The sequence below is a fragment of the Rhinolophus hipposideros genome, assembly GCF_964194185.1.
Source record: "Rhinolophus hipposideros genome assembly, chromosome: 4".
In the NCBI taxonomy this organism is placed as follows: domain Eukaryota; kingdom Metazoa; phylum Chordata; class Mammalia; order Chiroptera; family Rhinolophidae; genus Rhinolophus; species Rhinolophus hipposideros.
The window spans coordinates 100,722,221-100,746,315 of NC_138050.1; the positions used below are offsets into that span (position 1 = coordinate 100,722,221).

Genomic DNA, 24,095 nt, shown 5'->3' on the forward strand with positions numbered 1-24,095 from the left:
CAGAGCCCAGAACATGATTTTCCCCGAGTGCATTATTAAAGCACCTCTGCTGTGCACACCCCTGGGAGAAAAGAGAGGCAGCAGTGACCTTCGCTCTGAGTGCAAAGGGACACTGGCAGCCTGAGCCAGTCACTGTGAACTCTAGCCGCAATAACCCCAAACCCACACCACTCCGCACCTCTCGACAATTCCCTTTGGACCAAGCTAGAAATAAGGACCATGGAAAGGTTTAAATACATCTCATACAAAGCTTCAGTTCCAAGCGTGGAGATGTGTGCCCGGAGTCCTTTTCTCTGCTCTCCATGGGCATCCTCGTCAGTCCTCAGTTCGACTTACACATCAAGCATTTACTACACGGACCCCTTTCCAATAAGATGTGCATTAAAATCATTAAATACCCATGTGAGGAATTTTGTATTAACTGAACCAGAAATAATACATAATACATACCAATTTTATGACAGTGAGAGGAGTTACTCACTTTAGAAAACCAAGAATATCTGTTGCATAAATTAAAAATAATCTTAGGAGTAAGCCCAGTGTTTTAACAGACTGGAAAAGCATGAAATTAATGCCAGCTAAATGGTGATTGGAGTCCAGGACAGCCTTTCTTTATCATTCTAGGAAAAATTCTTCTCCATAATAGGCAAATTTCCTGATAAATTCAGAAATTATCTTTTTTATATAGATGTTTTTCACTTGGAAATCTGTTTTTTAATGCATTTTAATGCATAATGTGATTTATAGCCATTAGACTCACACACAACTTTCTAGAATGTATAATTCTTTGTGTAAAGCAAAGTGAATCTGTGACTTAAAAAAAAAATTCTATCCTATTTAGATGTGGCAAGCAAATAAATAACCACTATTTTCATAGACATGGTAGTATATGGCGAGTCTTTCCCCTTAAAAATAAGAACATAAAAACTAAAGTCTTCAGGAAACTTTTTCTGGAGAGTCTGGTTTTTAAATTCCACTTTCACTTGATACAGTTTCCCAAACCTCAGAACCCTTATGTTAAAAGAGCTAGTGCTGACATCATTTCACTCAACCCCATAAATCTGTACAGACCCGCGACGCACACCATTCCCTGGGCTCCCTGACGTAAGACAAACCAGGCACCATCTGCTCTTCCTGCCTGGGAGGAGCCCACCCCTGGGCTGGCAGGACACATATACAACTGGTTGTAATGTACAGGGATTACATTCTAGTGGTACAAATAAAATGCTCTGAGAGCACAAAATGAAGAATGAACATTCTGGAAGGGGACTTGGGAGTAAGCAGGGTAGAGGCCCTGCAGAGGAGGTGACATGTGAGCTGGGTCTCAAAGGATGAATACGATGAGACCAAACAGAGGGGAGCATTCCAAATCTGGTGGGGGGATAGCAGCCCATACACGCCAACTTCTTCAAGTGAGACTTTCAAAAAAGTATTTTACTTTAAGAAGATTTAAGTTTGTGATGTCTAACATGAAAGAAAAATCACAAGCTAGATGGCTTCTTTCTTACTAGCCTGCCCTTCATCGCAAGTACCCCAGACGTGCACTAAGGAGAGGACTTCAAGTACTTGGGGAGAAACAGAGAAAGTGACACAGCTTCCTTAACTGAAACGGAAATCTGAATTAGCTCTGTAGGCCCCAGAGGGAGGGCTGCTACCACTGAAATAAGAAAGAGCAACCTCGACAGTCACCCCTTTTCCGTGTGCCTAACACACAAGTGAAATTAACCTTTTTAAGAAAGCGGGCCTGCTATGAAAAAAAAAAAGTCTGCAGAGAGTGATCAACTACAGGGTTTATAAGCATTGTGCTCTGTGCCGGAACCTGTCTGGTCTCAAAGGATGAAAAGTCAGAAGGGAGGAGAGGAAGGAGAAACTGATCATGTTCTTTCAATCACTTAATCACACGCATTTCTTGAGTGGAGATGAAGGCTGGACTCCTCCTCGGCCATAGAGGGAAAAGCACAGAGGGAAAAGCGGGGAGGTCCGCTGGGTAGACCTGGAGAGAGAAATGGGTTCTGGGAAGTCTCTGTCCTCAGTTGGGTCCCAGGCGATGGATCTAAGACCCCAGGCTTCTAACGCTCATGTGAAGACTATGGGTAAATGGCTGGGAGACCGAGAAGAAGACAAGACCGAGACGGGCTTTCACGGGGCCTTGAAGCTAATTAAACCGGAGTTAAAAACCTGCGGGGGCTTTACACTAGCTAGACTCAAAATGCCGTAAGTCATATCTTGTTTATTTATATTGTGTAAAATTGAATTCATTCATATTGCCATTTTTTTCAAAGATACAGTGTGCATGTATGTGTGACGAGTGTGCCTGCGTGTTCAAGAGAGAGTTGAAAAGATAAACAGAGCAAGTGTGTGGTGTGTTCATTGTTGACTTTGCTTAGAGTCGTCCACATGTAGAGTCAAGTTGTAGGAAGAATTGGGGGCGCGCCTTGGAGATTTAACCTTTTTTATCCTCCGTGTAAAAGAAGGCAGCTTCTGAGAGCCGCGCCTTTGGCTTCTTAGATTCCTGAGTCACCCGCACCTCCTCCCAGGTGTGCGGACGGTGGGCGTGCTGCCAGGGCTGCCCTGGGTTCTGGCGTCCAAATCTGGGCTGCCGCTGACTTGCTGTCTGAACTTGGGCTGGTCACAATTTTCTCAGGTAAAAATGAACAGGCAGGGCCGGGAGTAGACACTTTTCATAGCTGTTTCTTTCTAGAATGTTCTCTGATTCAGTACCACAATATTAGGTTCTGAAGAAATGTGTTCATCCTTCTTGATTTTATAGATTCACACTGTAGAGCCACTGTAATAACAACAATGCCCCATCTAGTGTCAAGTCAGAGAATGGTGGCACAGGCGTACGGAGTGAGGGATGGCTCTGGGGCTCAGAAAGACACTGGGCATAAATGCTGCCTGGCTCAGCTTTGTTATATCCAAGGACCCAACTTAGGGACGCAGGACATTGTTTAAAAGAGTGCGCTTTACAATTCTTGTGTGTGATGTACAACACTAGCACAATAGGACTCTCCGTAAGGCTGCACGGAATCAACTTTCCTGTTATGTTTACGGGCAGCTATCACCACAAACATAAGAGCCTCGGGGCAGGTGAGTTGATTGGCAGGCAGACCCTTCCTGATGGAAAATCAGAAGAGACACCCGGTGGACCTCAGCCAAAGCCTGGCATCTTACTCAGGTTTTCACAGACATTTCACCCTGCCCGTTTCATTTCTTTCTCTCCAAATCCTCCGGCAAGGGAAACGTCTCTGACTGGTGACCAGCTGACCACACGCTCTCAGAACTTCCCAGGTTCCATCCCATCTGCCCCCCTTCTTACTTAACGCCATTCCACAGGAAAGGAACTAAGGGAGGGAACAGACATAAATATGGGACGATGTATGTATCATTTAAAGAAATGATCTTTCTCATGTGTTTGACTCCCCTCCACTAGGTGCCAGGGTAATTTAATTGGATTTTTTTTATAAAAAATTCATTGTCACTTCAAAATCGCTTCCTTTTGGAAACCTCCTTCTCTCCCAGAACCCAGGTCAGCTCAGTGGGATACCGTGGAGTGTCTACTGCCTACCAGACACTGACAGTGACGTCTGGGCTGAGGGGACATCATGCTCCCAGACTCAGAAACTCTCCATCATGCTTCTGGTCCTGCAGACAGCCTTGTGACTCAGACTACTGGAGCCACATTTTACTTCTCATGACCAAGTTCTCAGCGGCAGAGACTTCACTCCTTGTTTATGATCCTTAAGCTGATTCTCTTGATGGTTGAACCCATCCCAACAGCTGCTTATCCTTCAGAATGTTCCAGTGCTGATGAGGCTGATGGCTCTAACAACTCACACACTTGTTAACCTGCTTTCATCTCTTGGCTGCCTCTCTATGACCTTCATCACTAGTCAGCTTTCTGTCCTCATCGTCCAGTCAATCACTTGGACGTGTACCATTTACTAGCCCAACGCAACTTCTGCCCAACCCTCAGCCCTCACTCGCCAGTTTAGTCTGCTTCTACTGGGACCCACATTCCAAAATCAGCTTGATTCTCAGCATTCTTAACTGCCTCATCACACAGCCCCACATTCCTGCCCCATAATCGACATGCCCATCCTGAGGGCAGTGTGCCCACTGACTACGTTCAGAGTGGTGGTCTCTGCTTGGTTCCACTGGTCTCAGTCCAGGTCCGGCAGCAGCCATATTCTTGAGGACAACTTTTATCTGGTAACCGGCAATGAGGTAGCTCAAAGAGAAAGCCTGCGTTAGAGGGCCACCAGAACCTGGTGGTCTCTGATAAATCCTGAAGAAAGGAAATGTCTAGAATGTTTACTGACCATCTAGAATAGTGCCTGGTACCAGCTAGGGACTCAAGACATTTTGACAGTTTATGTAGATATCTTTTAAATAACAAATTGCAAATGTTCAAGGTGATGACTAGATATTATAAGCTCCTTCTGGATAATCAGTTGCTTTATATCTATATTCCCAGCACAGTGCCTGGCTAAAAGTAGGCGGGTACATATTTGCTGAATTGAAATGACTTTGTGGAGAAAAGTATGTCAAAGGCATTTTTGGGGGACATCTAATTTCCCAGGAGTTTGGATGAGGCGGGTCATCTTAAAATGCCCAAAATTATGAGATTGGTTGGACCCCTAAATCTGCATACTCGAGGGTTCTCAAGGCAGTAGCTGTGGGGGTCTATCCCATGGGTATGGACAACACAGGAGAGGAGAGAGAACTCTGCAGGATGGTCTGTGACCTAATGTGTGTCCGATCCTGCTGGAACACTCTGCTCCTTCGGGTTTGGCCCAGGTTGCAGGATATCCTGCTGATCCACTGCTCACTCATAAGCAACAGGAATTTGGGTTTGCACAAGCATCTCCGACATCTGGAACCCTCTAAGTGAGAAACAGCCCATACCAGGCCCTCTCATGGAACCTGACACAGCTGCCACAACAGTCGTATGGCAGTGGGCTCACAATGTAATGCTTTTCGCGAATGGTGTAAGGCTAGCGGTGAGAGGTTTAGAGTGGGTAAAGCTACACAGAAATGTAGGGAACATTACACTTCGGCCAATCGAGGGAACGTGATTTTCAAAGTATATTAAAACATCGTAGCGCTCATTTCACATTAAATATAAAGTGTCCATTTTTAAATGTGCACAACAATTTATGCTCATAATTGAGCAAAAAAGTACATGCAGACATAGAAATGCTCCATCCTAACTGGTTCCTGACAGTTATTTTCAGAGATGAATTTGCACACTGGATGTCTCAAAGAAGACTGGAATATTTATGGAAAGGTAAACCATGAATATATAGCCACTTGAAACATTATTGAACAAAAGTAATTTATACTGCAGCTGGTACACTGCATTTCAACCCTACTTTCATTTTATCAGCATTTATCAATCAATCAACGTGAACCTTGTAAAACATCTTCTCTTATTAGTGGAAACAAGCAATTGCTTGCAGACTTTATAGGAAAGCTTGTTTAATAATTTGCTAATTGTGCAAAGGCAGATTTAATTTTTTTTAAAGGTGTCTCATTACCCCTGTGCATACACAGGACTTTAAGCTCAGCCTTGAGAATGCAAATATGGTCAATGGTTTCAACTTTTTTTTATTATTATTTTTCTAAATAGCAAAGAAAGTTGACATAAAGAAAATAGTCTAGCTTCGGGTTTTTAAATTTATTTTAAGCAACTTCTGGTTGTCACCTTTGCCCTTTCAGTATATTGCTAGTCTTGAGGCTATGGGTATAGATAGATTGACCATATTTTCTTGGCAGAAAAGTGAAGAGGAAAAAGACAAAGACAGGAAATGGAGCAGCACAGAAGAGCCAGGCAGTGGCCACGTTCCGTTTCGCCACGTTCCGTTTCTTCTGTTTCTTTTTCTCTCTTATTTTGTTGTTTTTTGTTGTTGTTGTTGTTTGGCTTTAACTCATCCTTCATTCTGCTAAATGAGACGTGAGCTCCCTAGTTTTGACTGCTGGGTCCTGTTAAGCTCAGTAAGTGAGAAAGAAGCTGAGTCGAGCTCTCTCTCTCTGGAGAATCCACGCCCAGGCACATTCACTAGCTCTCCTGGCAACCAAGAAAGTGCTTTTAACTCGAGGGCACAGTATCGCCCGCCACCACACACTCTGCTGTCACCTAAAGGACTCCCCAAAGTTTAAAATGGGAAACATACCTGTGAGAGTGATTTCAACACTGGGGTCTGCAGGTCTGAACCGAGAAACCCGCACCATCTTAGAAGCGTAAGGGAAACTTAAGACGAGCTGGCGGGCCTTGAGGCATGGGTAGGAGTAGAATTTTGCAGGGCGTTTACAGAGACAACGCTTGTTGAGTGGAGATGCGTCTTCCCAGACCCAGGTGCGGCAAGCTGCTTCGCTGCCCAGCTGCTTTTATGAGGTACGAGGCCCAGGTTGTTCTAGGCCTGCTCAAACTGGCTTATCAATCCATTCCATTCCATTCTGTCCTCTCGTTCTAAATTAGCCATTATTACAGGCACATTTCCCTAAGTAGATGCAAACACTCTTTTCCTGTGCGAGACTCCCTTGGGCAAATTAAGTTTCTTGGAAAAGGGTCAAGGAGCAATCAAGCAAAATACCTGAGAAAAAAGGCTGTGGTTTCAGGACATGCTGCCATTCACCCAGTTCCCAAGTCACATTTTAGACCCTGCTTGGGCAGTATGTCGAACCTGATAGTGCCAGTTCTGGGGAGCAAAATGCTGATTATCTGCAGCCAAAGTTTCTTTTATGGTCATAACAAATAGATTTATTAATTTCTTTTCCAGCTTTGATGAGGTATAATTGCCAAATAAAATTGTATCCATTTAAGTGTACAAGTGATGATTTAATATATATAATATTGTAAGTGATTACCACAATAAAGTTAGTTAACACAAGCATCACCTTACATATTTACTCTGTGTGTGTGTGTGTGTGTGTGTCACTCGGGGAGGCCTGCGAGGGTCTTGTCCCGCTCCCCACATAAGAACACAGGTGTGGGGACAAAGCCCCAAAAAAACAGTTTCCAGGCTCTCGGCCTCTCATAGAAAGGTGCTGGCTCGGGTAGTAAATGGCCATTAACTGTGATCAGATGGTCGTCAGCTGTGGCTAGTTGGCCATGAGCTGTAACCCGTAAGCCATTGGCCACTAATATAACTGCTGTGGCTACGCTAGCAGAGAGGAATGGGGCTAGCAAGAAACGGGGGCTAGCAAGAGCGGACTGCAGAGAGGCAGATGCCACCAGCGAGAATATATTGGTTTGACGCCCCTATCTATGGCGCCGTGGGTGTTCCTTTTTGGCCTTACCGTGTCCTGCGTTCTTATGTGGGGAGCGGGAGCTGAGACCCTGCACGACAACAGGACATGGTGAGGCCAAAAAGGAACACCCACGGAGCCATAGGTAGGGGAGTCACACCACTATATTCTCACTGGCGGCTGGGCTGGAGACACAGGAAGCAGGAGCCACACTGTCCACCACACTGTCTGCAACCCGCCGTCCTAACTGCAATCCGCGCTTGCCAGCCACCCTCTACTTGCTAGCCCCCATCTTTCTGCTAGCGTAGCCACAGCAGTTATATTAGTGGCCAATGGCTCACTGGTTACAGCTGACGGCCATCCAATCACAGTCGACAGCCATTTACTACCCGAGCCAGCACCTTTCCACGTGAGGCTGAGAGCCTGGAAACTACACTCCTGGCTCTGTCCCCACAGTGTGTTAAGAAGTATTTATTTTTTTATGGAAACAAATTTGGTAGTCATAATACACTGGAAAAACCTCCTTGTCTAATATTTCTAATTCAAAGCTGCTAGTCAAATTCTAGTTTCTTACTAAAACTGTAGTAAACCTTTCATAAGGAAAATGTTACTATAAAACTGCTATCTATCTTCTGTTCTCATCATCTTACCTAACAATGTGGGATATTTCTGAAATATCTATTTCAGAATGTCGAAGTATTATTTTTTTCCTTTGAGTCATAGGGAGAAAGTCCCTTTTATGCTCTTTTAATATTTACTTTTATTAACCTCAGCTTCAGTTAGCTGCCTTCCGTATGTCAAGAATATTTTCAAAACAGAAGAGACAAGAGGTAAAAAGCAAATGGGGGAGGGGAGCTGCTGGGTAACATCACAGAGGCTCCCTGGGGAGAGTGACTCCACCTGAAGCCACAGGGAGAAACGAATGGATGTGATGGCAGGTTTTCATTTCCTTGACATCTCAGAATACTATAAATAAGTTTGTGTTTCCATTCAAACAGTTCCATTATCTCGGAGGTCTTAATCATTTCTCATAGCACTTTCTGAAGTGCTCAAAGCTTGAGCTTAAGGAGCATTCATGGTATTCAACGTAGTCATACGACTTTAAGCGGATTTACAGTCCTGTTCGTGATTATTCCCAATCATCTTTATTTAAAAGTAGTTCAGGCTGATGAGGTGGCTTAAGCAGCCTAGGTTTCAGCTGGTTAGCCACGCCCCACCAGTACTTCCAGCTCTGCTGGGCACTCTCACCCTCCAAATGAAACTGAAGTTGTCAAGGTGAAGCGGGAGGGGTGGCAAGTGGCATTAAACTAGGAGAAGAGTTTAAAGGAGCAGCAGCCTTGTTTTAAAACGTACCCGGGATTTGGTTCTATTCTGGTATGGTGAGGACAACAGAATAGGAGATGCTTGCATTGAAAATTAAAACTTGCATTGAAAACACAGTTTGCAACTAATGGTTCCCAAGAGAAGGAGGGCAGGCATTGCCACACTGGGCCACACTGGGCCACATGCAGAGGCACTGGAGTGGGTCAGGAGCAGAGGGAGTGAGAATAAAATGTGGGCAAGAGGCTTTACTATGGTTTCCACAGGAAAGGCAAAGCAAGGCAGGGTGAGAGGTTTAGGATTGGATAGGTTTGATTTCAATGGGTTCCCGGGTATAGGCATGGTTCCTAATTGTCCAGTACGTGGCCCTGGGGTGATTCAGGGCAGGGGGTAGTATTCTGGAGCCTGAGGACAGGAGGCAGGTGGGGGCATGGACTCTGGATTGGTTGATTTGCATAGCAAAGGCATGTTCCCAGGCAACTGGTTTGCTCTCTCTAGGAATTAGGGAACCCTGGGAAGGACAGTACCTCCCCCTGGGGTCCCTAAGCTCCTAAGATGTCAACACATCAGGAAATACAGAAAATAAATACATGATTAGTAGGAGCCTGTCTGAAACACTGCTTGAGAAACATAAAAACAGAGCTTCTCAAAGTTCTTTGTGCACAGGAATCTCCTTGGTATTTTGTTAAACAGATTCTCATTCACCAGTTCAGGTGAGGGTTGAGATAGTATGTTTCTCCCAAACTCCTTGGTGATGTTGGGAACACACGTGCAGTAGGTAGGGCTGAAGATATCACTCAATCCTCTCACTGGGTCATCTTCTGCAGGGAAAAGGGAACCAACCCTGCCTCGAACCAGATACCACTGGGCACTAAGAACACAGGTTTCATCTGGTATTGCTTGGACAACACCCTTTGTTCATAGGGAAAATGATCCCAATTTTATAGGTAAGGGAACTGAGACTCAGGGTGGTCAAGTAATCTGCCCCGGGTCACTTACCTAAAAATCAGAAGATATAAATGTACCTGATTTAAAAATTCCCCCACATACCCCCCCAAGTATGGATGGCACCACTGTGATGGAAGAGAAAAGGCTGTTGGTAAAGGCTTCATGAAATACCAAGTCCATGGACTTGAACTGTGGTCTATTACAACTTGACTTATGGAAAGAAGTGAGATTCTGAATGGTGTTCCTCATCTCAGAACGAGAAACAATTGATGCTGACTGAATCCCTTGTACTTCATCGCAGCCATTTGAGAAACACTTTAAATGGGATTCCCTATGAAGCTAGTGTTTTTATTCTAAAAAGTGATACACATACAAGATAAGATATATACCGTAAGAGTCAGTCATCCTCCACAGACTCCTGTTTCACTGCTCAGGGATTACTACTGAGTTAGGTTTGTGGAACCTTCCAGAACGGTTCTGGGCAAACAATAAACTTCCACGTACAAATTCATTCATCCAATCATTCTAAGGCACTGCGGGACAGCGCAGTAAACAAAACCCACACAATCCCTCATGCAGCTTACATTCCAGTGGGGGAGACAGATCATCAACAAATGAATAGAAGGTATATTATGTCAAATAGGGATCAATGCTAATGGAGAAAAAGCCAGGAACAAGAGGGGGGATATCTGCAATTATAAATAAAGTGGTTAAGCAGGCCTCCTGGAAAAGACGGTATTTGAGTAAAGACGCGAAGGCAGTGACCCCACGCCACACTCACTTTTCCTTTAGGAGTGTATGCTAAAGTCCTCACCACATGAGAACTTGGAGAGTCCACCTGATTCTTTCTAAGGGCCCCACAGCACCCCACTGTTTGCACACAGCCAACGTTGAAGGGCATGTTGTTACTTCCACAAATGGAATGTTTTGCACGAATACAGTTATAATTTGAGTGGTTCTCAAGAGGCTTGGAGAGTGCAGGCTAGAGCCTAATGAAGTAGGAAGGGAACAAGCTGCAACACTCTACCCACGTGACCTTGGGGTGTCATGGCGCAGGTAAGGGCTTCCTTTCTGATATTAATGGTCTGGCCCCCTGAGAGCTTTCCCTTTTCCTGCCACACCTGCGGTGGTGCTACTGTCCCTCAGGGTCACGGCCACATCCGGGCACTTCTCTCCCTGGAGGCTGAGGTGAGATCTTGCTTACATTTTCCTCAGTGCCAGCTTACTCGTAACCCGAGCAGAGTCACATAAAAACCTCAATCCTCCAGGTGACAAGTTTTCCACAGTCTTCACAAGAAAGTATGAGCACAGGGTTCTGGGGAGCAGTTTACCTTTTCGGCTCTGAGCACCATCTTCCCCTCAGGCCAAAGCACGTCAGCTTCCTTCCAACAGAAACAAACACAAAATCCTGACTTCCCACTCATATTTATCGACGTCGATACAGACGTTAAGTTCTGGGCCATGCGTCTGAACAGATTTCATGTTTAATGAAAGACAAATTTATTCATTTAATTGTTATCTGAGGCAGGACCTGGAATATGCCAGCGTCCGCCTGGCTCTGCAGGAGGGACACATACCAGTGCAATACGCTTCCTGCCCCTGCCACCTTCCAGGCTCTTGAAAGACAGAACAAGTTAAAAATCACCTGGGATTGAAGGTAGTGTGTGCAAGTAGTGCCAACGGCGATGTAACAGGGATTAAGAGACAGAGGAGAATGCTATGAGGCCTGTGAGCTATGAGTAGGTAGGGATGGAGGTGGAACAAGAGGAAGGAGGGAGGGAGGCAGGATGAAAGAGAACAAGCGAATGGAAGGTGAGAGATAGCTGCGCCAGAAGCGAAGGCTCAGGTGAGGGAAAAGACAGGTGCTGTAAAGGGCACAGGAAGAGGCCCGGCAGAGCTTGGGCACAGGATGTAAGCAGCCCTGTAGACGACAGGAAATGTTGGCTGGAGTGAGACTGGCAGGGGCTGCTGAGGCATCGACTGTTATCAGACAACGGACATATCCCTGCATTCGGGAAGATACCAAAAAAAGTACCATCGACGTCTTCCTGCTTTTGTGTTTGCTTTTTTTGGGAGGGGGATTTGTGTGATTTGGCCTTATAACCTCTATTTCTAATTCCAGTCAATTATAAAACCAACTTATTTATTACTTATCCAAGTAATACATGTCTATAGGTGAAAAAGGCGAACAACATGGAAAGGCCCGTAACCTAATCCAGGAGTCCCCCACCCCCAATGTCACTCCTGACTCCTTTCTCAGAGGAAACCACTTTTGTTCTGGTTGCTTCTATGATGAAATGTTTATTTGCCAGAGTGAGTAACCTCCTATATGGGTACGACTGCTGCCCCAACACTTGTTCTCAGTTTGGTTAATGTAGGGGCTTCTTCAGGGCAGGGAGACTAACCAGCAGGTCTACCCCCCACCCCCAAGGAGGATGAATCCCGCCATGGAAGACAAAACCACTTTTAACTTTTAATTCTGGTATTTTTTCCATATATTTAAGTAATGTGTGCATAGTGATATTTCTTAAGTTAATTACTTTTAGAGATTATCTAATGTCTCACTACTGTGCAAAACAAAAAGAAATGTAGCACTCTTACCCCATAACCACTTCCCAACAAGTTTTTCTGCCCCATCTTTCCAGGAAGTCAAGTAGAAATTGGGGGTTAAATTGATATTCTAGGTTTATTATTATGACCTCGTGATACTGTTACTATTGAGCCATGTAGCCTAAGAACACACTTCCCATCTTGTTCAATATTTTGGTTTTCCTGATGTTGTCTCTTCTTTCTTTTGTGTGTCTATTACTAATTGTTTCTGAACTCCATTAGCCCTGTGGAAACCATTTTTATGTGATCAACCCAGTGAGTCAATTTGTCACATCTATTGTTCCCTCTGGAGTCTCCCTTTCAGTCTGTCTGATCTATGGGGTTTCCCAGGCCAGCTGCCCACCTGTTGTCCTGGGGCTTCTTTTTAACACCATCTTGCGAAATCCCTGTGCCTCTCGCCTGTGATGGGTCCCCCGTTTCTTGGATCCCATGGTTTCCTCTTTCTTGGTTTACAGCCTCATTTTTGTAGAGCACATTCTCTAGAAGCTTCCTAAGAAAAGGTATATGGGAGGTAAATTTGTTGAGACTTTCCTTAATGTGTCCGAAAATGTCTTAATTCTACTCTCACACATGCTTGCGACGTAGCTAAGTTTATAACTGAATTCTAAGTAAAAAGTCACTTCCCTCAGAACATTTAAGGCTTTACATTACTTTCTAGTTTCCAGTGTTGCATTTGAGAAGTTTGATGCCATTGGTATTCCGGATTGTTTATATGTGACCTGGTTTATTGGTCTGAAAGGTTTTGAAATCTGCTTTTTAATCCCTGGTGTTCTGAACTCTCATAGTAATGAATCTTAAAGAGGATATTTTCTTATCTATTTATTCTGGCACTTTCTCTTCCCTTTTAATCTGTAAATTCTTGTTATTCCATTTTGAATTTTTTTTTCTTGTATGATTCTTTCATACTTGTCTCCCCATCACTTTTTCCTGTTTTCTGTTTTTGGAACTTACGTGGTAAAATGCTCAAACTTGTGGACTGATCCACTACATTTTGTACCTTATTTTCCCTTCACCCCCACTGTCCATCTTGGCCTGGTACTCTACTTTCTAGAAAGTTTACTAGACTTTATCTTCTACATCTCTGGATGTTTTCACTATGTTTACTGTCCAAGATCTCATTCTTATTTCCTGATTATTCCTTTTATTATAAAATGACCTCTTTTTTTTTACAGATATAACACTGTCTCTCATCTTTCTAAAAGTATCATAGGTTATTAAAACTGTTTCTTTTGTTTCCTGAGTTATCTGTATTTTTTTTGAGCCCCCAGCCCCTTTCTTTCTCTCTCTGTTTTGATCTCTATATTTTATTCTATATTTTATGTTGGAGGGCTATACGCAAATATCTGGTGACCCCTTTCACTACTCATTTATATTTGACATTCATATATATTATATTTATTTACATATGAATACCTTAAATATATAGACATACATGCATATATACATATATATATAAAGAAAATATAAAACTCCTTTATATTTGGGACTACAAGACTGACTGGAAACCCTGCGTGGGGGCAGGGTGTCCCTATTCCCCATGAGGCACTCCCATCTAGCCGGGCGAGCCATCTAGCCATGTCGATGGGGATTCCGAATGCCAGTCAGGTCATGTCTGTGGGCTATTCAGTTTCTTTAGGTGAGAATCCCTCACTCTCCTGCCTAAAGAGCCTGTCGCTGGCTATAGGTGTCCTGGCAACAGGTGCTCCGGGAGCCACATGTGGAGTAGCCCAGGCAGGTCTTACCTGCTTACTGTTGCATTTCACCTGTGTCTCGTGGGCCTAGTGTTCGTGAGTCCAGAGCATCTGTGATTCCATGCAGCCCAAGACTATCCCTCAGGCCTGCAGCAGGACTGGGTCTTGTGTAGTGGCAGTGTAATCAGGGAGGGGAGCAGGCTATAACTACGTCACATGCCACCTTCCACTCACTACTGCTAACTACTCTGTAACTACTTTTAACCAGTGCCCCCTTTCCAGTGTCACCCTCACCGGGCGCCCTCCGGAGGCTGCCCAGGCTCCTGAGAATGTCTGCAGTTGTCCTCAGCACACCTCAGCTCCTCCTCCATCACGGTGCCATCTTCCAAAACACGCTGGCAGTTTTGCTCAGTAGCATTTCCTCCTTGTTTCTTCGCTCTCTATTTATCTCATCATAGTGTTTTGATTCCTTGATGCAATTCCCAGTCTTACAAATTTTACGTTGAAATTATATGTACTTATTAAGTAATTCACTCCAGACTACTTTGTTTATCCCAAGAAATTTAGCTGTGACCCCAAATCAACTACTAACTACCTGACCACTAATTTCAGGGAGGACAGCAACAAAATCATTTTAATTGTCTGCTATTTTCTAGGAGGCACCAGGCAAAGTAAGTTGAACTCCTCCATAAATGTATCTTTATAGCATCTCACTGCCATCTTGGCTACAGAAATTTGGACCCCAAATCAATTTGAGGCAGATGCCACATCAATTTCTCAATAAACAGGAAGGGAAAGAGGGAAAGACGGAGGGAGAGGGGGAGGGGAGAGGGAAAGGGAAAAAAAGAAACTGGCCCAAAAGAGGATTTAAAAACAGACCAGTAAGAGGATTGGCCCAAATAAATAAAGAAAAGCTATGCAAGTTTATTAAATAAGAGACTGCAGAAAATCATCTTTGAGATAACTGCAAGTGACGATCAGTCACTTGGAAGGCCGACAAGTACCTGAGGTCATTGAATATCAACCGTGAAACTCCACTCACTCATTCAACGCACACCCCAAATTCACGGGAAAAGCACCGTCATCCAGCAAAAACCTACCCACATAAGACATTCTCACCATTACCTGCCCAGATCACCTTCCAGTGATGGACTTCCCTTTCCTGTCCCAAATGATATATTTTGGCTTGAAAAGCACACATATCTGTGCAGCTAAAGTGAATACGTAGGCATTCCTTGTCTCATCCCCAAAACAAATTTTAGTCAGCTTGCTGGTTATCCTTTTAATGTATTATTTGAATATATTTTTATTTTCCTGAGTACGTCTCTTAAAAATTTGTCTTCATGAAATGATGTAATTCTCTCTGTATCATGCCATACTCAATAGTGGTTCAATATTTTTTTAAAAAAATTAACTGTGCCATCACTTCTAATGTAGCTGTAATCATATCTCTGCGTTCGATAAGATGAAAGACTTTCTAGTTAGATGGACCTTGTTTTAAATCCCAGTTCTTCCACTTACTGAATGTATGACCTTCAGGAAGCTAATCATTTCCCCAGTAGAAAAATGGGCACACTGCAGGTTGTTAATGGGATTAAATCATATAATACATATAAAGAACCTGGCATACTGCAGGTGCCCAATTAGTAAGAGCTATTGAAATCAGAGCATGAGAAGATACTGAAACCTTAAACTCTAAAAGTCCATCTTTTCAAAGTGACTAGTTTCTGCTTCCGTTTCTTGGCATTGCACGATTAGAAAGCTGGTCAATGGAATTATCCTCAGCTACTGAGGAGCGACGGGGAAAGTGCTTACAGGCAATTAGGGGAAGCAACATGCAAGTGGAGGATAAAGGAGGCCTGGAAAAAATTAAGGGAAGTATTTGATTCTGGATCGATTTTTTAACTTTTCTGGGACACAGCTTGTTTAACTACAAAATGAGAACGTTAGACGAAGTCTCTCCAGATGTTCACTGTAAGAGTTCTGTGGCTAGATAATTTGGGAATGTGCATACTCTCAAGCCCTCACCTCTCCCCATTCCAGGCAGCTGTTTAATTTTGTTTTACCTGGCCTATTACAAACTTATTTGCCTACAGATGCTGCCCACATTTTTTTTTTTCAGGTGCTACTTATTAACATATTTTGTGAAGGATGGATGAGTTGATCTGCAATTTCCTATCCCACAGTATGTTTTTCTGAGTTTTACAACTTCAGCTAAATGCTTCACTTAAGGGGAAAAAAAGGAACACATCAATATATCACAAGTTTTATTTATTTATGCTTTCTCTTTTCGAGTGGGAGAAAAATCTACCACGATTATAATGAGACTAGACATTTCTAAGAATACAGTTTAACATCTCACCTATGCACCCATCAGTATCATGGGCAGCTGATCACCAAAGCAGTGGCTGAATGGCTGCCAATTCAATGGATTTGGTTTGGGAATGAAGACGGTCATATGCCTCAGACCCAACTGACAATTTTTGGCAATCAATGAATAAAATGAATCAACCATGTGATGCTTGGACTGGTTGCTCAGTGATCAACGTGACCTGAATGGAAAATAACTGGAAAAAGACTAATCCTTAAGCTCCAGAACTATACCGTGACACCAAAATATAACTCAAATGGGGATCCATGATGAATAGTCTTTAATGCTACAATTATAAATTAAACTGTTGAAACCTATTTCCGTTATTAAAATACTTTCACTTTTTCTATCAATCTACCAACATTTACTTTTATCTGAAAGGAAGGGATCATGCTAAATGTTAGTGGGAATTAAAGGACGTATAATAGGAAAGAGGGCAAGAACCTACCAAAACCTACTGGGAACCAGATGCTCTGTCACTAACTTTGCACATAGCCTTGAATATGTCTGTTTTCCTAATTGTAAAAATAACTTTCCTCAAGGAACATATAGTTTAGTTGATTATATTTACAAATTTGAGATTTTCACTTAATGCCTTCTTACACTACAAAATCATTCTTACTTTATCTAAATAGCAGAGATAAAAGTGACCGAATATTTTGATGTTCTCCAATGAACTACATAAAACAAAACCCCTCCTTTATCTTTCTTGCAGGAATTCTGCAAGAGCCTGTTGTGATGTTTTCCCTTTTTCTCTGGATATGTCTCTTTGACCTTAACACTGCTAAGGTTTTAAAGCGTTCTAGTTATTTCTGTTTTTTCCATTAAATATTCTGTCTGCCCCCAAAAATACTTTTTGCTTCTTCTCAACAACAAAAATTGATCAAAACACAACTCTGTAGTATGCAATGAATGCATGTGTTGGCAGCAGGGTGACCGGCTGCCCTAGCCTGCCAGTCCTGAGGGGTTTCCCACTGTGCAGGACTTTCCATGTTAGTACAGGACAGTCGCTGACACAGCCAGACAGTGGGTCACCCTGCTTGGTGGCTGGCGAGAAGGCCTGAATGTGGCAATGGATGCCTGAATCAAAAAGCTGCAGTTTCAGTCCTCCTTTAGAAGCACGCGTCTTTCATTGCTAAACAGCTGTAGAAAGCAATCAAATACCAGATGGATGAATGACTTTAATGACCTTTACGTTTTCTTTACACCAGTGGTTCTCCAGTCTGGCTTCTTATGAGAATCAGGTGTTTAGCTTCAGACAGATGATACTATATCCTCTGATATACTTGGTCTGAAGGTGAGTCCAGTCAGCAGCTTCTATGTTTGAAATTCCCTGCCCGATTCTAATGTAAGCCAGGGCGAAGAAACACTGCTTTACAATTCATTCTGAGATCCAAAGTAGTGTAGGTCTAGCAGGAGCCATTCAAAATGAGGAGAAATCTACATTGTGATCTCTGACTTTTTAAATATTACATATGAGTTTCCACTTCACATTTAAAACAAATGGGAACCCACAAACTGACTTTAAACGTATTCACCTAGGTAGGGTCCATGATAATGTGAGCTTCTCCCTTGTCATAGTTTCATTCTGATCAGTAATCACCACAATTATTGATGTAATTTTTGCACACGAAACTGTATTAGGTACTGTGGGAACACAAAGATTTAAAACTCAAGGCCTCTGCCTGAAGGGCACTCCCTGTAGAATACATGGAAGGTGACAAAATGATCAAGCCAATGACCTCCTAAGGAGCTCAAAAAGGAAACGGCTATGGCCTGAGATGGTTGGGGAATCTGCACAGAGCAGGTAGGGTTCCAAGAAGGTCTTGAGGCCTGGGTAGAATAGCTACCGTGTTTCCCCCAAAATAAGACCTAGCCGGACTATCAGCTCTACCACGTCTTTTGGAGTAAAAATTATATTAAGACCGGGTCTTACATAATATACTATACTATAATGTATTATACTAAACTATAATACCAGGTCTTATATAATATATGATATGAAATGATATATGATATGATATGATATGATATGATATGACATGACATGATATGATATGATACCGGGTCTTATATGAATTTTTGCTCCAAAAGACACATTAGAGCTGATGGTCTGGCTAGGTCTTATTTTTGCGGAAACACGGTATGTGAGGGCCAGAAAAGGCATTCCAAGTAGGGAGAAAGGCAGTACTGGGGTGAGTAAGAAGTGATCGCATCACCACATTTAAACTTATATACAAATAATGTTTATGTGCTAAGCAATGCAACTACATCTAGTGATGCATAGAGCTCTAAATGAGGCCAACTGCTGAGAAAGGGGACATAATTAGCCCAATCACTTTTTCGGCGATAACCGCTCATGGCATTGGAAAGAAGGATCGGGCAGGGAGATGAAACAGTTGGTTCAACAAAAGCATAAAGACAAGCATGGCCTATAACCGGGAGAACAAGCCGCTGACAAGCAACTGCACAAGTCCCTTCCCTCTCTCTAATGGGGCCCACTGAAGAGACCAACTCACCAGGGATCAAGGCCAGTGTTGCAGAGATCGTTGACAAGCCCTTGAAGTTCCCACTCGTATCTCCTCAAATGATTATTTAATGTTGAGGCAATACTCTTAGAACAAAAATCACGGAAAGGTTACGTGTTCTCTTACACGTCATGTTCTGTGATTATCAATCATTGATTTTCCCAGGACTTTTACAATGTGATGGCCTTTTTTCTGCATTTCAGAATTAAAGCACCACTGTTCCATGTGTCTTTGCCTCCTAAACTAATGAATTTTCATATTCATCCCAAGGTCTGGTCTTCATGCAAGATATTAACTAAATGCCAATGAATGTTCCGGGTTTGTATCATCTCAGGAAGTCAGTTGGCAGAATTAACATTTAGAAGTAGGCCCCACTAGTTATTTCACACATTATTAACTTATATTACAATTCAAATAAGCTTACAGCTGGCAAAAAAAAAAATCTCTTCTGTAAATGATCTCAAACATAATAGGCTTAATCAGAGATAAATTAAATTAGGCAGCCATGCATACTATAGCATATTAATTCTGAGTAGTTATTAAATACATTTTCTGTTATCAGTGGTGCGAACAACATTATATGCAAACAAATTCTTCAGGAGGGTGGCAAATAAAGTTTGGTTTGGGATGCAGAGTGCCTGACATTTTCCCATGCCTTCCTATAATGTTAAATAATCTCTTTTGCTAATAATGGCACTCAGGTAAGTAGCCGTAAATGAGTCACCTTCACTCCCAGGCAATTAAGAAAAAGAACAGCAGACAAAACTGCCAGTGTGATTTTGGATTTTTCCAAAGGGAACGTTTCTACCTTTCTATAACAATTTTAAAAACAAGGCATTAATACATAGCTGTAGCAAAAGTGTCCAAAATATATGGTAATGAATATTCATTATGTTAAAAAATGATGTATCTTATTCTGCGTTTTGGGTAACCTGTATTGCCTGAGAACATTCAAAGAAGGCAATTATTAAGATTGAATGCTATTTTATAAAAAAGATCCTACCATTCTCTCTTTCTTTCCTTACGTGGTAGTAATCTAAGCCATCAACTACCACTTAGACTCCAAGAGCTAACAAATGGTGCTTCTGTGAAAGAAAAGGAAAAAAGGTACCTCTGGGTATATGCAGATATTGATATCTATATGTAGATCTACGTGTATATACATGCCTATATGTACTGGAGGTGCCAAGAAAATGTATACAAGTGGACAGTTTGGTCAATGTTGCTCAAATAGTAGTTCGCCATATCAGAAGTGTCTGGATGCTGATGGGAACCACTTTGAGCACCTCTTGTAATTGCAGAAGTCAAACGTGACTTGTATTCACCTTTCGTGTTCAGTATATATTGAGTATTGCAATTTTAATAGTTTTTTCCTTTCTTAAAATGTGCATACATTTTCTTGGCACCCTGTGTGTGTGTGTGTGTGTGTGTGTATGCGCAGGTATGTATGTTTGTGTTTACATACACACACAGTTATCTTTCTTCATGTACTTTGCCATTTTATCTGCTTCTTTTATTAATCAATCAGGCTCTTTAATTTCCACATCCAGAAGCAATTCAAATTATAAGGTATGATACACACACCCCAAGTCTGAGAAACACGTTTGACATTTTTTGCGCTTTGCACATTTAAAACTCAATGTAAGGTGACAAGAACATTAAGCTACCCAGTGAGCAAAATGTGAAACTAATCACTGTCTGTTCTTAGCCGTGGGTACAATAATTGGCAAATTAAAGTGCCTGAGAATAGCTGGGCCACCTGCATCACCTTGGAATGGCTAATGATGACAAATGTATGCGGCTAGCTTTACTGACAACTCCTTCAAATGCAGGCAGACTGAAAAGGCAACATGACAGTACATGGTTAATTTACTGTAAAGTATACACCATGTAGCATTTTTGTTATTTAAAGGAACAAAGCCCAAACCAGTCTCCATATTTTGTATACACGAACCCGTTGAATCAAGACTATTACTTATTCTTGAAAATCCAATGCTTTTCTATATAAGCTGGCAGACTGGGATCAACTTGCTTATTAAAATGTTGAATTTGTAGTTTTATAACTAGATTCAAATAAATATAAATGCTACAGAAAAGGAAATACCTTAGTTTCAATAAACTTGCTACTATCCATCCCTCCATCCCTCCGTCCATCATTTTCTGAATACCTACTATGTGCTGGGCACCATGCTCGATATTTAGCATAGAGAGAAGCTGTCGTTTCCTTCAGGAGCTTTCCACCTATTGGAGGAAAGAGGGACGCAGACGGAGGTGTAGACAGACAACTGAGCGTGACTACACATTACTGTAGAATTACTTTCAGAGCACCTCCCTCCCTCTTAGAGACTTCAGAGAGACGAGGGCTGTTGAGCCGAAGTCTAGGACCATATAAAGAGAGCATAAAACGAGTTTTTGAAGTTGAACAAGCTTGAGAAAAGTCTTTTGAGTGAAAAAGAATGCAAGTGCACAATCAATAAGAAGGTCATGGTCTGTCTGCTTGAAGAAAAGAAACTGCCTTCAGAATATATGAAGAAAATAAACATAGGAGGCAAGAGGTCAACAGATGATGAAGATGAACGCTAGGCAAGGGGGAAAAGATGAACGGCTCCAGAAGTGTCAGGGAGTTTGGATTTAATTCTATAGGGCAGCAGTTTGCAAAACACAGGCCAGAGGACCCTGGGGTCCTAGGAAGGGAGGGAGTGAAAGAGTGAGGGAGAGGCCAGGCAGGCAGGTCTCTGGGCGCTGTAATGGTACTTCAGCCACAGCAGCTATGCCACTATCTGGCTTACATTGGGCCTTCTACATTTATTAAACAACTTCTTTTTTTGGAATAATGTTAGACTTACAGGAAAGGTATACAGATAATGCCGAGATTCCCATAAACTCCTCCCTCCACCAGTCCTGCCCTGTAGTAACATCTTCCAGTGCCATGGCTCATTTGTCACAACCGGAAACCAACACTGGTGTGCTGCTATTAACTGAACTCCAGATTCATTCATGTTTCACCGATTTTTCCACTGATGTACTTCCTCTGTTCCAAGACACCACATGGCATTGGGTCCTCACGTCTCTCTGGTCTCTTTTGACGTGTGGCAGCCTCTCAGTTTTTCCTTGTGACTCAGGAGCTGACAGTCTTGAGGAATACGAGCCAGGAGTTTTATAACCTTGAGCTCTTGGTTAGTGCAGTGTTGAGCAGGTATCGCCACTGCCAAGTTGCTGTTTTCCCTCTCTACATCACACTCTGTTATTTGGAAATCAGTCAGTAAGTCCAGGCCATGTTGAAGGGTGAGCGTAAGCTTCACTTCCTGGAGGGAGCTATAGCCATCTATATTACTTGGAATTGTTCTATAAGAAAGATTTGTCCCTTCTACTCCATGTGGTTGTTTGTTCACCCCTTTACTGATATTAGTATGAATTCAGGTTTATTTTATACTTTGGGTTGTAATCCAATACTATGTTATCTATTTTGTTGCTCAAAGTGTTCTAGCTTTGGCCAGTGGGAACTTTGTTAGGTTGGCTCTTATACCCTGTGACATGCTCCATCCTTTTGTTTTTTTTATATGAGTACTTTATTGCTTTAGGGCATACCAGATGCTCCAGGCTTATATTGGAGTTTTACTGTCCCAGTGCTAGAACTAGCCATTTCTCTAAGCATCCCTAATTCCTTTTATTGGAGGATAATATTTAGATACCAAGATCTGGGCAGTAATGTACTAGTTGCTACTGGGGTATCACTGCCCCCCAAGCTCTCCCAGCAGAAAGAGCTAGGAAATACACAGGTATATGCACATAGCTAAAATTGTTTCTGCATCTGCCCATCTGTATGTGTATTAGGCTAAACATGACTTCACACTGACATGTCTAATTCAGTACTAGACTTCCTTGTCTGCAAATGCCCTGATAGGGAGAAACTTGGCTCCCACCATCCATTTACTTATTTGTTCAACTCCAGTATTTGACATTTCTTTGAAAACAGACTTCAAGTATTTTAAAATAGTAGAAAAAGAACTTGAAAATAAACATTGTAAGAGAAAGCCATTAAATTATTTAATGTAGAAAAGTGACATAATTATATTTATGTTTTTAGAAACATTATTCTGAGATAGAGTGAGGGAATGGATTCAAGGGGCTAAAACTTAAGGTAAGGGTAAATGTTAGAAAGAATGCTGTGATACTCCACACAAAATATTAAGAATCTGAAATAAAAGAGCAGCTATGGAAATAAAGAAGAAATCAATTTCATAGATATTTTAACAGATTAATGCATAAATTTAAGTGATTTGATGTGAAAAGTAAGAGAGAAAGAAGTTGTCTATTGTGGACATTTCATATAAGTGGAATTATAATATATATAATATGTGGTCTTTTGTGTCTGGTTTCTTTCACTTAGCATAATGTTTTCAAGATTCATCTACATTGTAGCATGAATCAGTATTTCATTTCTTTTTTTGGCTGATTAATATTCCATTGTATATGTGTATACCACATTTTCTTTATCCATTCATCAGGTGCTAAATATTTCGGTTATCTATACATTAGGCTATTAGGTACAATATTGCTATGAATATTAGTACACAAGCATTTTGTGTGAACATATATTTCCAGTTCTCTTGGCTGTACCTAGAAATGGAATTGTAGGGTATAAATGATAATGTTAGCTTTTTGAGGAAATGCCAAACTGTTTTCCAAGGTAAGTGGCTACAGAAATTTTACATTCCCACTAAAATGTAGGAGGAATTTTCACCAACACTTGTTATTGACTGTCTTTTTTATTACGGTAATCCAAGTGGGTGTGAAGTGGTACTTGGTGGTTTTGGTTTGCATTTTTCTAGTGACTAATGATGTTGAGCATGTAAAACATTAAAAATACATACAATTCTTAGTAATGAATGAAACATGAGGCATGCAGGAATTTTACACTGAAAACTAGAAAATACTGAAGAAGAGCTATCTACGCAGAGAAAGCACGTATGTTTATGGATTGGAAGGCTCAATGTTGATAAGGTATCAATTCTTCCCAAGTTGAGCCCTAGATTGAACACAGTCCCAATCATAATCCCACCAATCCCATGCTGATTCCTTTTAGAAACTGGCAAGCTGATTCTAAAATCTATATAACATTTTAGAACTAAGAAATCTAAACCAATCTTGTAGAAAAACAACAAGGATGGAGGGCTTACACCATCTGCCTTGAAGACTTACTATAAAGCTACAGTAATCAATACAGTGTGGTAACAGCATAAAGAGCAAAATCAATGGAACAGAAAAGAGAGCTCAGAAATAGACACACGTGTATATGTGGTCATTAGATATGTGAGACTAGCACTAAGGCATCCCAAGTGGGAAAGGGAAGTCTTTTCAACAACTAGTACTGGA

At 41.9% G+C, this 24,095-nt stretch overlaps 1 protein-coding gene across 9 annotated transcripts in view; it reads right to left on the minus strand.

Annotated features, from left to right (window-relative positions):
* ENOX1 (ecto-NOX disulfide-thiol exchanger 1) overlaps positions 1 to 24,095 on the minus strand; it is a 512,775-nt gene that overhangs the window by 216,004 nt on the left and 272,676 nt on the right. For 3 of the 9 annotated variants that reach the window (XM_081045511.1, XM_081045509.1, XM_081045512.1), the window contains exon 4: positions 12,473 to 12,619. The exons of 5 other annotated variants lie outside the window; for them this stretch is intronic. In XM_081045511.1, coding sequence (XP_080901637.1) covers positions 12,473 to 12,560 — 88 coding nt within the window. In that variant the 5' untranslated portion in view covers positions 12,561 to 12,619. Of the gene's footprint in view, positions 1 to 6,176; positions 6,360 to 12,472; positions 12,620 to 24,095 lie in introns of those variants that run through there. One more of the 9 variants, XM_081045510.1, reaches the window with a different exon arrangement.